Raw genomic sequence first — 14,687 nt, 5'->3', positions numbered from 1 at the left:
TTTTCCAGCACTTTCTGCTCAGATTCCCCCAAACACCAGCGCAGTGTGGGTGTTCCTGTGTGACTTCCACCAGTGTCTGCAGATTCTACCTTTGTCATTGTTCCTTTTCAGGGTATATCTTTGTGGACTTCCGCAGTGAAGAGGAAATAAAGCAAGCTCTGAAATGCAACAGGGAATACATGGGTAAGGAACCAGCCTCTGCCTGGTTGCAAGGCTTCATTCACTCATTCATTTACTTTGTTATGTTTTTATGGAGGGTCCGCTCTGCCCAACACTGGTTTAGACCCTAGGGATACAGAAAGTGTAGTGAACTAGGATGTCAGCCTCCCAGAGGTCAGAGTAAGCTGAGATAGAGGGGGGAGAGACAGGCAATCATCAGATGGGCCCGGACTGGAGCAGGTGGATTTTAAGACAGGATTGTGCCTACTTGGGCCTCACTAAGAAAGTAACATTAGAGCAAAACCCACAAGAGTAGCAGGAGCAAGCTCTGGCTCTGGGGGCAGTGCACAGAGATTGTTCATCAACGGTATGAGGCAGGTCTCCAGGGTTGGCTGTCCTGTGAAACCTTAGCACAGGCAGAGCCAGGGAGTGTGCCCTGAGGGGTAGAGGATGCAGTATAGCATGTGGCCCAGGTAGCCAGGTAGGCTCCCCCCAGGATTGAAGCTGAATGTGCAGGAGGAGTGAGATTTGGGGAGAGGGCCCTTCCCGTTCAGGCCCATCACCAGCCCTGACCTCTACCCTGGTAATAGAACTGGGTGCCAGCACTCTTACCTTGGGTGTGGCACCTGGAAGGCAGTGAAGGAGAGTTTGGACCACCACCCAGGAGTCTCTGGCGAGTTCCAGGCCTGCCCTGGAGCCCTGATTCCTCTCCTCCTGCAGGTGGACGCTACATTGAGATATTTAGGGAAAAGAATGTCCCCACAACCAAGGGGCCCCTAAAGAATAGTGCTAAACCCTGGCAAGGCCGGACCCTTGGGGAGAACGAAGAGGAGGAGGACCTGGCCGACTCCGGGAGGCTCTTCATACGAAACCTGCCCTATACCAGCACCGAGGAGGACTTGCAGCGGCTCTTCTCCAAATTCGGTAGGGACGCTGCCTCCAGCTTAACATGCATGTGCACCTGTAGCACATAGTGTGCGAGCAGGTGGCCTGGGTTCAAGTACGGTACGCCTCCCATCAGCTCCTGACCATGGGCAGATGGTTTCCTCCTCGTCTCTGTTCTGTCACCCACAGATGGGGTTGATGGCTCCTGAGCTGCTGTGAGCACTCCCATGTCATGGACATAGGGGGTTAGCAGGGCTCCCCATGTAAGGTCGCGTCAGAGGCATCGTGTGCTGTCTGAACCCATTGGCTCCTCACTCTCACTGTCTGAACTTGGAGCAGAAAAGATTTAGAGACATTCTGCTGATCTAGTTCCTGCTAGCTGAACTCTTGCTGCTCAGTGTTTGAAGTCCAGTGGCTAGAGGCACGAACGTGACAGGGCTCCTAGGTCTGACCTCTACCACCTGAGAGCTCCACTCTCCCAACCAAGTGTCCCAAGTGGATTTGATAGCAAGGGTCATGTTTGTCACAGTCGCTGCCGTTGCTGTGTCTCAGGCGAGAATGGAAGGCCTGAGGTTCAGCTCGGCACTCGGGGATGTGTGTGTGTGTGTGTGTGTGTGTGTGTGTGTGTGTGTGTGTGTAAGAGAGAGAGGTTGGGGCTGTTGAAAGGAGGTCTGGCAGCTTTGGGATCCCTCACTTCTGTTTAGAGGCCAGCTGTGGGTCGTGAGGATCTGAGCTTGCTTGAGTGGCTGTTGTGGGGGCAGGGAGGCCCCCCGGTAGGATTCTCCCAGCCTGTAGCTGTGGGTTTGCACAGCTGCCTGGGTGAGGGGATGAGCAGTGGCCTCCAGGTTTCAATGGGGGAGGACAAAGACTGGGAGGGGGACGGGCGCTCCCTGGTGTTGAACACCAAGGCCAGTTCAGAAAAGCTGTACCCAGCACACACCTCTAGGGCACTAACTGTGGGACAGGCGCTGTTCAGTACATACAGGTACTGACTCATTCATGGATGTGCTGACACCTGCCCTATGAGTTAGGCCCTCTTAGGATGCCATCATACAGAGGAGAAACTGAGGCACGTGGAGGCTGGTAGTCTGGCCCCCGGCCACATGTGTGGTAGATGTTGGAGGCAGGATCCAGCCCAGGCACCTATACTTTTAGGTAGACACATAAAGGATTGCGGAAGGCCACTCTTGACCTTTGAGGTAGTCTCACAGCAACTGCTTGCCACCTTGTTCCGTGGGCTAGGTGGCCATGACCATCCTGGAAAGAGCAGCTCTTATGTGTTAAAACCCATCGCCTGATGGGTGCCCAGCACTCAGGCCCAGCCCCAGTCCCTGAGATACTGACACCTGTCCTGTTCTCAGGTCCCCTGTCTGAGCTTCATTACCCCATCGACAGCCTGACCAAGAAGCCCAAGGGCTTTGCCTTCGTCACCTTCATGTTTCCTGAGCATGCTGTGAGGGCCTACGCTGAAGTGGACGGGCAGGTGTTCCAGGTGACTGCTCAGGGTTGGCGGACCATGGCTAGTCCCAGGTGATGGGGAGAGGAAGTGAGCCTACATGTATGGGAGCCCACATTTCTAAGCAAATGCACATGGAGTGTGAAGCCACCACCTTATAGGAGCTGGTGAAGGGTAGCTCTCCGAAGGCAGGGCCCTTCAGCACCTAGGACAGCACCTGGCACATAGATGCTCAGACTCTTTGTCAAATGAGCAAATAGGCTCTATGTTCCCAGAAATACCACTTGGGAGAGAAACTAGAAGAAGAGTTTGGACCTGGTCATTTTAAACAGCCATAGTAGGATATAAGAAACTCTTCTTTTTTTTCTAGTGTTACCTCCCCCTTCCTCACTACTCCCTTCTTATCATCCCCCTCCAGGGCAGGATGCTCCATGTGTTACCATCCACCATCAAGAAAGAAGCCAGTGAGGACACTGATACCCAAGGATCATCTTATAAGAAGAAGAAAGAATCTAAAGACAAAGCCAACAGCTCCAGGTCCTTACCAGCCTCTGGGCCCCACCCCTCCAGCTGACCGCGTGCTCTGGTTCCTTGGGTTCACCTCTCATCCATGACCTTGCTGAGCTCTACTTTCCTTTTCTGCTTAATGGGGGAGGGATCACAGTGGTGCCTTACTTTCTTGATATTGTAAGAATTAAATGAGTTAATATAAGCAAAGTGCTTAGTGCACAAAATTAGTGCTTGTCAAATGTAAATGTCAAGGATCACATCATCATTGCTGACATCTCCAGGCCCTGGGTACTTGGCCTGCGCTAGGTAAGTTGGCAGGAGGAGAAGTCTTTGGGGGCTTAGAAGGACGGATGATGATGAGCTTATTTCTTTGATGTTTTGCATCTGAGAAAATACTCTGCTCATTCAGCCTTGGTCTGACTTCCCTGTTCTGCCTCTGCCTCTCAGCTCTCACAACTGGAACACGCTGTTCATGGGCCCAAACGCTGTGGCCGACGCCATTGCACAGAAGTATAATGCTACCAAGAGTCAAGTGTTTGACCATGTGAGTGGACATCCCGTCTGACATGCCTGGCTCTGGGCCAATCACAAGGGCAGAAGGAGCAGGGGAGGGACCATTGTTCTGGAGTCATTTATAAGCCCTGGGCCTCAGGCTGAAGGTGTGACCATCCTTGGGGTCTTCTCTGGAAGTACCCTGTCCACACTCCAGGCTTGCTTCTACTGGGCTTGTGTGGAGCCAAGTCAGAGAGACTCACCTGGGCAGTGCTCCTCACCACAGCCCATTGAGCGAGGTGCTTTTGCTGTCCCACTTTCCAGATGAGGAAACTGAGGCCTAGGGACACACAACAACTTGCCCAGGGTGACACACTTGGAAAAAGGCAGAGATGGGATGACACCAGGTCTGACCATGGTGCCTGTGCCCTGAACCCTGTCACACACTTCTCCAACGGTTGTTGCAGCCAGTCCCTTGCCTGGGGCAGCCACAGTCTTTGAAATGAGGAAAGAGGAGTCTGCCTCTCTTCCTGTCAAAGTTAAACTCAATTCCTGCTGACTTTTCCCATCCAGTTCTCCAGCCTCCTCAGATCACACAGCTTCTTTAAAATGCATGTGTCTTTAGTTACACCATTGCTAAGTCCATCTTAGGCAAAACCTCGGAGTATGTTTTCCATCCAGTCAGCAGAGGATAGCCATGGTTTTGGTCCATAAACTGCCGACCCATTGTCATTTACTCCTGCTCAGCACTCATAAAGTCCACATTGTTCATTAGAACTAGAATATGTGCCCCATGTGTATTTGCAGACATTGTAGTGGCCACGTTTCTTAAAAAGAAAGAAACAGGCGAGATTCATTTTGTATTCTGTTTTATTTAATTCAGTATAGCCAAAGCATAGTCAAGATATCATTTCAATGTAACACACAATATAAAAGATGACAAGATATTTTGCTTTTTTTTTTTTTTCATCATAAAGTATTTGAAATCCAGTGCATGTTTTATACTCTGAGCACTTTTTGATTCAGGTGTGCCACATTTCATGTGTTAAGTGGCCAGATGTGGTTCATGGCTACCATGTTGGGCAGCTCAGCTCCAGGCCTTAGCCAGTTAGGCAGTGTGCAGCCATTTCAGATCCCTCACATACCCCACACAGAAAGTCTTGTTCTTTTAGAGGCTTCCAGAGAAGGAAGACACTGGCTCGTAAACAAGCACAGCATGCCAGTGATGGCAAGGAACGTTAAGCGGAACAGCAGGCAGGGTGTGAGAATGAGGGTCACTAGTCAGAGTAACCTCTAAGCAGAAATTGAATGGAAGGGAGGGATCATGGGGTACGCACCAGGCAGAGGTCAATGGATGCAGAGGCCCAAGGTGGGGATGAGGTTGGCCTGCTTGGCTGGAATGGAGGGTGAGAAATGAAGTTGGAGAGGTAGATCCAGGGTTCCTGATTTACTGGGAGAGACACAAGCTGGAGCCAAGACATCACAGTAGGTCCATGAGGGGCCTTGGTGGGGGAGACAGCTGACCTGTCACCAACCTGCCAAATGACAGGGCCTCTCCCCTCTCTCATCCCACAGGAGACCAAGGGAAGTGTGGCTGTGCGCGTGGCCCTGGGAGAGACGCAGCTTGTCCAAGAAGTACGGCGCTTCCTCCTTGATAACGGGGTCAGTCTGGACTCCTTCAGCCAGGTGGGTACCAGCTCAGCAAGCCACCAGCTGCTAGAGAGCCGAAGGTGGGGCTTCTGATCCAGGACATGCTGGTGGGTTTAGGATCAGGCCTTTCAAGGATAATTATTACTAATCCCTAAATTATCTCTAGAGAAAATGTCACATGGGCTCAGATAAGGGCCCATCTGACACGGATGGTGTCTGTTGGAGGTTGTGTGCAGGTGGCTAGCTCACAACTCGCAGCTTTCGCACACAGATGACGGGCCCCCACACAGCCCATGCCTGCTGCCCCATGCCTTATTAAGAGCATCCATGATCTGACGGGGGGGTTTGAACCTTCCTTGGACCAGGTAGGAGAGAGGTCAGGACCGCTCATTCTCCACCAGGTAGGAGTTTTGATTAATGGATGGTTAAGTCTTAGTGGGCCTACTGAGACCACCTCACATCCTCCCCTCCCTTTCACAGGCTGGGAAACTGAGGCCGGCCCAGAGAGAAGTTAGGGGTAGTGACTAGAGGTCTAACGCTGAGCCTGTGGCAGGAGTCTGGACTAAATTTCGGCTTCTAACTCCTGAAACTCCTCTCCTCAGCTGCCAGGCCCTTGGTTTTACTGCAAGTAGGCAGTTGGGATGCAAGGGGTGGTAGATATGTTAAGTAAAGATACTGACAACTAACACTTACTGGGACTCACCAAAGTGTTCCTCTAAATTTGTGTCTCAGTATTCATTTCACTCACGTGACAACCTTGGAAAGCAGCCCTACTATGCTCCCATTGTGGCCCATAGAGGCACAAAAGAGGCCAAGACACATGTTCTGGGTCACACAGCTAGTCGTGGATCAGAATGCAGCCCCAGAGCTCACACCCCTGACCTCTGTCCTCTGTGGCCTGAGTTGCACCTGAAGCCCACTGAGGCCCAGCCCTTCCCATCTACAGATGGCTTCCACCTCACCTGCCTCACTCAGTCCTCATAGCAACAGTGAGGCCTAGAGGATGGGTATTACCTCCCATTTTGCTGCTGAAAAAACAGAGGCCAGGGTGCAAGTAGCTGAACCAGGGTTTCAGGTTGGATTCCTAGCCATGCTGAGACTTGTGCTCAGATGCTCCATATGCCTGGAGTTCTGCTGTTCTGTCTTGCCTCTTCTGTACTCCTCTGCTACATGGTTTTTCAATAAACTAATCTGTGACGTTTACAGAGTGTATATATGAAGTGCACGTGGCTCATATTGACACACACAATTAAATCCTTCCTTGCAGTGATCCTGTCAAATAGGTGTTGCCCTTGGGTTAGGTAAGGGGCTGAGGCTGAGTTAAGTATGTGTCTCAGGGCCTTATATCTAATGTCTTGGTTGGGCTTCTCGCTAAAGCAGACCCTGAGATGGAGGTTCAAGTGCATGTTGTTTACTGGCCAGTGCGGAGAACACTGATAAGAAAGGGGTAGGGGAAGGAGACTAGTATAGGGTATACTTATTACAGTAACTGCTGATACAGTGCAGGGGCTGAGGTCTGTCTGGGGGAACACTGCAGAACTCACTCCTCATGCTTGTCCCGCCCAGAGGACAGGGGATGGTCCGAGTCCTGAGCGCCTAGGCTGCTCCCATGGTGTTAACTTCTCAGCCCTTCCCTCCTGCCCCATGTGTGGCAGTAAGCTCTCCCCAGTTCCAGGAAAAGGCTGTTGGCACTGAGATGCATTGACAGTCTGGGTGGGTCCAGTGAGGGCTTTTCACGAGCACTGTTAGAATCTGCTGTGGCTCAGAAGTGGAGGGGCTGAGACTTGACCTAGGCTCTAGAGCTGGAGCCCTCACCCCTTGTCTCTACCCCTGGAGTGCCGTGCCTGAGAAAGTGGGGTAGTGGGGGCCCCCTCCCCAAGTGCCTGGTACTTGAGAGGTTCCAGGTGTGGAGTCAATCGCAGATCGGTGCTGGGGTCAGACTGGGGATCCTCCCTCCTGTTGCCCATGTGTATTGATTTCTACCCTGCAGGCCGCGGCCGAGCGAAGCAAGACTGTGATCCTGGTTAAGAACCTCCCAGCGGGCACCCTGGTGGCTGAGCTGCAGGAGACTTTCGGCCGTTTTGGCAGCCTGGGCCGAGTGCTCCTGCCCGAGGGCGGCATCACTGCCATTGTGGAGTTCCTGGAGCCCCTGGAGGCCCGAAAGGCCTTCAGGCATCTGGCCTACTCCAAGGTAGGGCTGCTGGGGGCCTGCTCAGAAGAGGGCCAAGGGGGCCGATTACGGGCAGGCAGCCTTAGTGCAGACCTGGCTGGTGCGTTGCTGTGTACAAACCAGCCTTCTCTGACATGGTCTAAGTATGACCCCACCCCTAAGAACACCTCAGGACAGGAGCACGTGAGAGGATTGCTCTAGACCTCCTCCAGGAAGCACGTTTGTCGCCTCACTATGGCTTCCCTTGGCTTTCCTTTCCTGTATGAATTGGAACCATCATTCTTGGAGCTCCTGATATCTAGGATTTACAATAAGTACACAGTCACTTCTGTAAGAGGGCTGTCCCCTGTTTCCTGATAAAGAGAGAAAGAAGTTATGTGTACATACACATCTATGATAGTGTGTTAGTCGTGGCTTCTCTTACAAACGGCCACAATGCAGAACTGTATTGTCTCATGGTTCTGGAGGCCCAAGGTCTGAAGCCAACTGTCACAGGGCTTGTGACAGGGCTCTGCTCACTCTGAGGGCTCTAAGAGATCCTCCTCTGCCTCTGCCATTTTCTGGAGGCACCAGGTGTCCTTTGACTGGTGGCTGTGTCTATCCGGTCTGTGTCTCTATCTTCACATGGTGGTCTTCCTCTGTCCCAGATCTGACTCTGCCTTCCTCTTGTGTGGACACTTGTCATTGGATTTGGGGCCCACCCAGATGCTCTCATCTCAAGATCCTTCACTTAATGATACTTGCAAAGATCTTTTTTCCAAATAAGGTCCCATTAACAGGTTCTGGGCTTTCAGATGTGGATGTATCTTTGCAGAGGGGCACCATTTACCCACAATGAGTAGCTTCTCTCTATCAGACACTAACACTCCGCAGACTATTTATCAATGTTGGTTTGTCCTGTTTTTAAAAGGAAAGACTCTGTACATGCACATGTGTGCCTGCCTTGCCTGTGGTGTAAGGGCAGGGAGGGAGAGAATGTGTGTTTCTGACAGCCCTACTATACCTCCTCCTGGACATGTACTTCATCAGTGATCCTGCTTCCCCATCCCACTCCCCTCCATTCCCCAATTGAGAAAACACAAGCAGACGCAAATGTGCCCAGTGACAACAGATGCTCAAGCCTGTCCCCTGAGCCCCGAGCTGCAGCAAGGGGGCCCCTGTGGTGGTCTCTGGGATCACGTGGCACAGAGTGTGCCAGTCTGTGCTGGCTCCATTCCCTGGGGGGAGGTGCCCATACTCTGAGCCTCAGGCTCTTCCTCTGCAGAAGGAACTGAGCCCTTCCCCTGCCCGGTCTCTACAGTTTCACCACACCCCCCTGTACCTGGAGTGGGCTCCAGTGGGCGTCTTCTCAAGCTCAGCCCCGCAGACGAAGGAACCCCAAGATCCACCAGCAGGACCTGCAGAAGAAGACAGGGCGGAGCCAGAAACCTGTAAGAGCTGAGATCAGGGTGTCCTGGGGCAGTGGGCAAGCTGAGGGAGGGGAGGTGGCAGGGCTGGGTACTACACTAAAATCTATCAGATGTTTGGTTTAAAGTTCTTGATTTGTCCTGGAGATCAGCGCATCTCAAACTCTTGGACCTTATAGCCAGGTTAAATGTCCTTAAAATCGGAGCATAGAAATTATGGGCATTGCATAAAGGAGCCAACTTTTCAGTTTGTCTATTAAAGGTTGAAAAAGACCCTGAGAATCTACCAGTAGGATTTAGAACAGAGCAGGTAGGAACCTTATTTTATACATCCGCCAGGATGCCTGGCCAGTGAGGGCAGCTGGCAGAGGGGAGATAACTTCTCTGGGTCCTTGGAATGGCACAATGTCCCCTGGCCACGAATGACTGCAAGGGCAGGGCAGGGCAGGAAAGGGTCGCTGAGTCAGGGACAGGGATGACCCACCCCCAGCTAATGCTTCACATTTGGGGGCGGAGGGGGCGCCATTGGCACGGGGGCAGCACTGTTCCCCCTTGCCAGTCATTTTGCACCTTCAGCCTCTGCCCACTGAATGTTGGGGAATGCCCTCAGTGCTTAACTGCAACCTAAAACACCACCCCGCACTCCCTCAGTGTTCCCCAGATGCCCCCTAGGGGGCGAGAAGCGCTCATTGTAGGGACCAGGACCATATCCTAGAATCTGAGACCTTCAGAAAAGTTTTGAAAAGCCCTGGACAGTCCTGTTGTCCAGCTGTTAGGACTCTGCTCCTCCACAGTATCCCCCACTTTCCTTCACAACCTCCCATAGGGTTACCCACATATTAAAATATAAATTGAAAAAATAAGTCTCCCATCTACCATTTCCATCCTTACCAGAAAAGGTGTCTCACAGCAAAAATGGGGCAAGCAGAATTCTCAGATTAAAGAATAGACTTTTCATTGAACAGAACTCACTGTCTGTGAACCTCCCTGGGCTGTCTGCATGTGTCACCTTGTCGTGAGTCTGAAACCTTTAGGACTAGCCCAGTCAGCACAAGGCACTTGGGAGCCCCTGGTCTGGTATCTTTGTTCCAATCAGGGAGGGCAGTTCTTTCGTCTGCATCTTGCAGCTCTGGGAGCCTCCCTGGTCCTCAGGGTTACTGATTACTGGTATGAACCTTGGAGAACCCTTCACCAGCCCCTGTTGATGAATTAGTTTTGTCCACAGATTGGCTCAGGATTCCTTCAAATCCCACTTTTGCCACCATCAAGAAGAATTGTCTTGACACAGTCATGTGTTTTTCTTAACTAGCCATCACCCCAAAATCATCAGCTGCCTTAGTGTTCGCCTCACTTGCTAATCCTGAACTTGAACAGTATCTTTTGGCCAAAGCCAGTCCTCCTTTCAGGTGCATAGATTTGCCACAAGGGAGGGCCCCTTTCCCACCTGCTTTGGCAGGACCACTAAGCCTGGTACCATGTGGCCACATTCGTATGCACATGTCCTGGTGTGGCCCCTTGCTCTGGTCTTCTGTAACACTTGTCATGGTTTGTACTCTATTCATTTGGTTTTCTTGCTTCACATCTATCTCTGGCAGTTGACAAACCACGAGGGCAAGGAGTGGCCAGCTCGCTGGCTATTGGGTGCCCTGTCCTCTATGAGGTCCCAGGTATAGCCTGGGCTTGACTATGTGTAGATGGAGTGGGTGAATGCAGGAAGAAGGGTTTTTGCACCTGTCTGTGCCTGCAGGAGGTGGGGCTGGGTTATCTGTCTTTGTGTCCCAAACTTCCAGCACACAGTAGGATCTTAGTGATGAGGGGCATGTGCTCCAGCGTTCATCCCTTGTCAGTGGAGTAGAGGTGGTACCAGCACCCATGACAGTGATAGTCACGGCTCCTGCCGTGGGTACCAATTGATGCCTACACCACGAGCTACCCCTTGCTTTGTTCTAACCCTTTCCTACTTCCTGGAACTGTGTGTGGACAGGCTCATTTCCTTGGTGTCCATCTGCTTGACTGCCTATTAGAAAGTCTATTCCACAAGGCAGGTACCTTGCACACTTGCTCACTGCTGAACCTCAGTACCCAGCAAAGTGCCTGGCACCTGGTAGGAGAGCAGTGCATGGTGCTAAGTGGACCCAAGGGCATTTACTCCATGCCTGGCCCTGCACTAGGGACTTTGGGTTCCTCTCTGTGCAGCTCAGAGCTTCTGTGGAAGTTGCCATCTTCCTTGTTGTCATCTCAGCCCTGTGGCTGGGCAAGCCACTGTCCTCTGAGGCTGTTTCTGCATCTGTAAAATGGGTATGATGACCATGCTGACCTCTCAGGACGTTGGTGAGAGTGTGGTGAGGTGCTGTAGGTAAAGCATCATTACTCTGCTCCTTTCGTGCATTTGGCAGCAGAAGCCGGAGTGGATAGCCTGGCATTTAGCTGTGAGCACCAGCATATGCTGAGTGGGGGTGACCCCAGTGGGTGCCAACACAGACCCTCTTCCCCTGAAGAGGCCTGGTGGGGGGACAGATAGGGCTGGGTAGAGGTGGGGCAGCTGAGATGTCTCACTCCTAGTAGGAGTGGGCCCTGCGTCCAGAAACGCTCTGGAGCTCACTGAGAGGAGCTTTGCAGAGACCACGTTCCTGAGTCTGCAGTTAAGAGTGCTGTGTGCCCTGTTTCACTGGGCCTGTGTGGCCGTGTTGAGAGCGTCCCAGACAGACTCCCTCTGACAGGCTCTGCCTCGTAGGGCTGATGGGATTCACACAAAGGAGGCCACGGAGCTGGGCAGAGGGGCTCGGCTGCAGGCTGGATTTCAGACGGGAAGCTGTGCCTGTCTGGACTGATTTCAAGGCCTGCTGAGTCCCCCATCACCAGGTGAATTCCCACAGAGCTCACCTCCTGGGCCTCTTTTTGCCCTTTCTGTTCCTTTTCTTCCACAGATCGCATACTTAGCCCCCGCCCCAGCCTCCTGGGGCCTTTCCTTTTCACCTGCTCCTCCCCCCACACCCAGGCTTCCACCTTGTTCCTGAAGCTTCCGGATCCCCATCGTGCATGGGGACTCAGTCAGCCCCCCAGCCCAGAGACTTTCTTCAGCCCTGAAGGAAGGGGGTGGGGAGTGGAGTGGATGGAGCTTTTATTTTTCTACCCCTCCCTTCCTTTCTGGAAAGCTCTCCGTTCTCTGTACCAGTCTCAAGGGAGGGGGACCGTGTGTTTTATCTCCCCACAACCAAGACCCTCACCTCCAGATAAAGGGCTCAGAGTCGGGGGAGGTCCTGGAAAGCTGCTTGCAACTGATAACGGTCTTCTCTGCTGTCAGCTTTCAGCGCCCAGAGCTGGGGGGGGGGGGGGGAGCCACAGTAAATTCTGCGGCCTGATTATAATAAAGCCCCATGTGGTGATGCGTGACTGGGTTTTATTGTGCTAACTACAGATGGAAGCACATTCTCCTCTGCCTGCCCCAGCCCCCTCCAGCCCACCTTGCTTTGAAATCCTGCCCTCCCGCCCCCACCATGCACCCCCACCCTCTGGCCTAACCCTGCTCTCCTCTTTACTTCTTCCCTCTTTCTCTGATTCCTGGTGATTTTGTTGGCAAACATCTGTTTGAGTTTCACAGGATCTCATTTTTTCTTTCTTGTCTTTGTCTCCCCACTCGGGCCAGGAGCAGAAGTGCTTTTAAAAATGACCTTTGGCTTTCGCTGCCATGACACTTGGCCTCCACGCCACACCTCTCTGGACATGGATGTGGGCCTGGGCCCCAATAGAGCCTGGCCTGGATGCTCTGGGAGCAGGAGCCCTTCCCAGGGATGTGGCTAGCAGGGACACGGTCCCCCTAGACACTGAGGTGTGGTGTGGGCAGCCCACCCTGCAGGGAGAGACCTATGGGCTGTGGATAGCCACTGCCTTCCTCTCTTGGCTGCGGGGTTAGGGGTCTGTGACATTTGCCCCCAGATTTCTCATCAAGGCCTGGCTGGTAGCATGTGCAATGTGGACAGTCGGGGTGATGCTAAGACCAGTGAGACTATTCTAGATCACCATAGGCCCAAGCACTGTATTTTTTTTAAGATTTCGGTTATTTATTCATGAGAGAGGCAGAAACAGAGGCAGAGGGAGAAATAGGCTCCCTGCGGGGAGCCCAATGTGGGACTCGATCCCAGGACGCTGGGATCATGCCCTGAGCTGAAGACAGATGCTCAACCACTTAGCCACCCAGGAACCCCCACCCCCAAGCACTGTTCTGATAGCCTTCTATGCTCTAATTATCCTGATCATCCTGCAAGGGGGGGCCCTCTTAAAGTTATTCCCTGTCTTAGATCACAAAAAGGAAGCACAGAGATGTTTAGTGACTTGTGAACTATAGGGAGAGCCGGATGCACCCAGAGCCACCAGCCCTGATGTCTTGTACACTGAGCTATGACCCCACAGCTCCTCTTGGTCACACTAAGTGCCATTTGTGGGATGCCAGCTGTGTTCCAGTCACATGCCAAGTGCTGGACGTAGCCGTCATCCACGAATATTTGGGAGTGTCTGCTCTGGGCCTGGTGTAGGGGATGCAGTGGTGACAAGTCAGAAGGGGTCCCATCCTCAAGGAGCTCGCTTGCTCGTTGGGGGACACAGAGAAGTGAACAGACAAGGTGATTTCAGAATGGGATAAGGGATTTGAGTTGAGCCTAGGGGAATGTGAATGGTGAGTGGCTGGACCTGGGCTGGAGACCTCTGGAGCTGGAGTGGACAGGAAGTGCTCTGAGGGGAGGACACTGAACTGAGACCTGATGAGAAGGCAGGTCTAGAAAGAAGATGAGAGCAGAACAGGCAGAGGGGGGCGGCAAGTGCAAAAGCCCTGTGGTAGGGCTAGGTTTAGCGATCAGAATAGAGGCCTGTGCAGCTGTAGTGGGGGAAAGGGAACAGATGGGACAAGCTAGCAGGCCAGAGACCAGTGCTCAGGGGAGACGAGTAAGGTGGCCACTTGTCATCCAGATGAGAGGTAGTGATGCCTTGCACTGGAGATCCTGCGTGCAGATGGAGTAGCGGACACTTGTATTTCCAGACAACCCAGCAGAGTGTAGGTATGTGCACGCATCCATGCATGAGCATGTTTAATTCCACGTTCTAGATGAGCATGCTGAGGTAGGGGTCCACATAGTCACCCAAGCCCACACCACTAGTGAGTAGCATCACCGGGACTCTGACCAGGCCACTCATTCCTAAGGCTTGTGTGCATTTCACATCTCTGTGCTATTCCTGGCTAGTCTGTGGGCCCCTTCTCAATTTTCCAAGGCCCTTGTTTTCAGCAGATCTCAAGACCAGCCCCCTTGTCTTGTTAGTTCTCCCAGCATCCCAAGGGCAGTTACAGGTGCAGGCAGGTGGTTGCTAGGGACACAGAGGTTTATAGAAACAACAGGCACCTCTGTGCTGTTGGAGGATGGCCAGGCCACATTTAATCATGTCTTTGATGTCAAGCTGGATGTTCCTCCCAGATACTGGGGGTCAGGGCTGTTGGTTGACCTATTAGCAGTTGGAGGAGCCAGGTGATCTAGGCCAGCCGTGCACCTGGGGAGGAAATAGGTCCCGGCCGCCCTTGTTCTTGCCCGGGCAGGGGCCAGGGGCAGCTCTCTCGCCATGATAAGGATCCATCTGCTGTTCCTGGGGTGCCAACCCTAAGTGTAAGCTCAGCTCAGCTCCGCTCTCACTAAACCCACACATCACATCTCTTGGGCAGGTGCTTCTGACCTTTTACATAGCTCTTTGAAGCAGGGCAGCCACTGCTTGTAGGGCAGGGAGGCAGGCTGGGGTCGGGTTCCCCTAAGCTGCTGTGTCCTGGTGAGGCTTTGAACCCCCAGGACACTGGGGACTGGCTGGGTTCTGGGCCCTTGGCAGGGCTGGCGACCTGGGTGTGCTGGGGAGGAGTGAGCAAAGGTCCAATGAGCTGGTTGGTTTATTGGTTGACTACTGCCTAGTACAGAAGCGGCAGGCC

The 14,687-nt window shown here is 52.8% G+C and overlaps 1 protein-coding gene across 1 annotated transcript in view; it reads left to right on the top strand.

Annotated features, from left to right (window-relative positions):
- Positions 1-14,687, top strand: part of RBM19 (RNA binding motif protein 19) — a 126,739-nt gene that overhangs the window by 17,728 nt on the left and 94,324 nt on the right. Inside the window, exons 9-16 of the mRNA XM_025474069.3 lie at positions 112-183; positions 880-1,083; positions 2,406-2,536; positions 2,919-3,037; positions 3,458-3,554; positions 5,078-5,188; positions 7,143-7,343; positions 8,623-8,752. Of these exons, the coding sequence (XP_025329854.1) occupies positions 112-183; positions 880-1,083; positions 2,406-2,536; positions 2,919-3,037; positions 3,458-3,554; positions 5,078-5,188; positions 7,143-7,343; positions 8,623-8,752 (1,065 nt within the window). The remainder of the gene's footprint in view (positions 1-111; positions 184-879; positions 1,084-2,405; positions 2,537-2,918; positions 3,038-3,457; positions 3,555-5,077; positions 5,189-7,142; positions 7,344-8,622; positions 8,753-14,687) is intronic.

The sequence above is a fragment of the Canis lupus genome, chromosome 26 (genome assembly GCF_003254725.2).
Source record: "Canis lupus dingo isolate Sandy chromosome 26, ASM325472v2, whole genome shotgun sequence".
Taxonomy (NCBI): Eukaryota; Metazoa; Chordata; class Mammalia; order Carnivora; family Canidae; genus Canis; species Canis lupus.
This window is presented reverse-complemented; position numbering and strand designations above follow the sequence as displayed.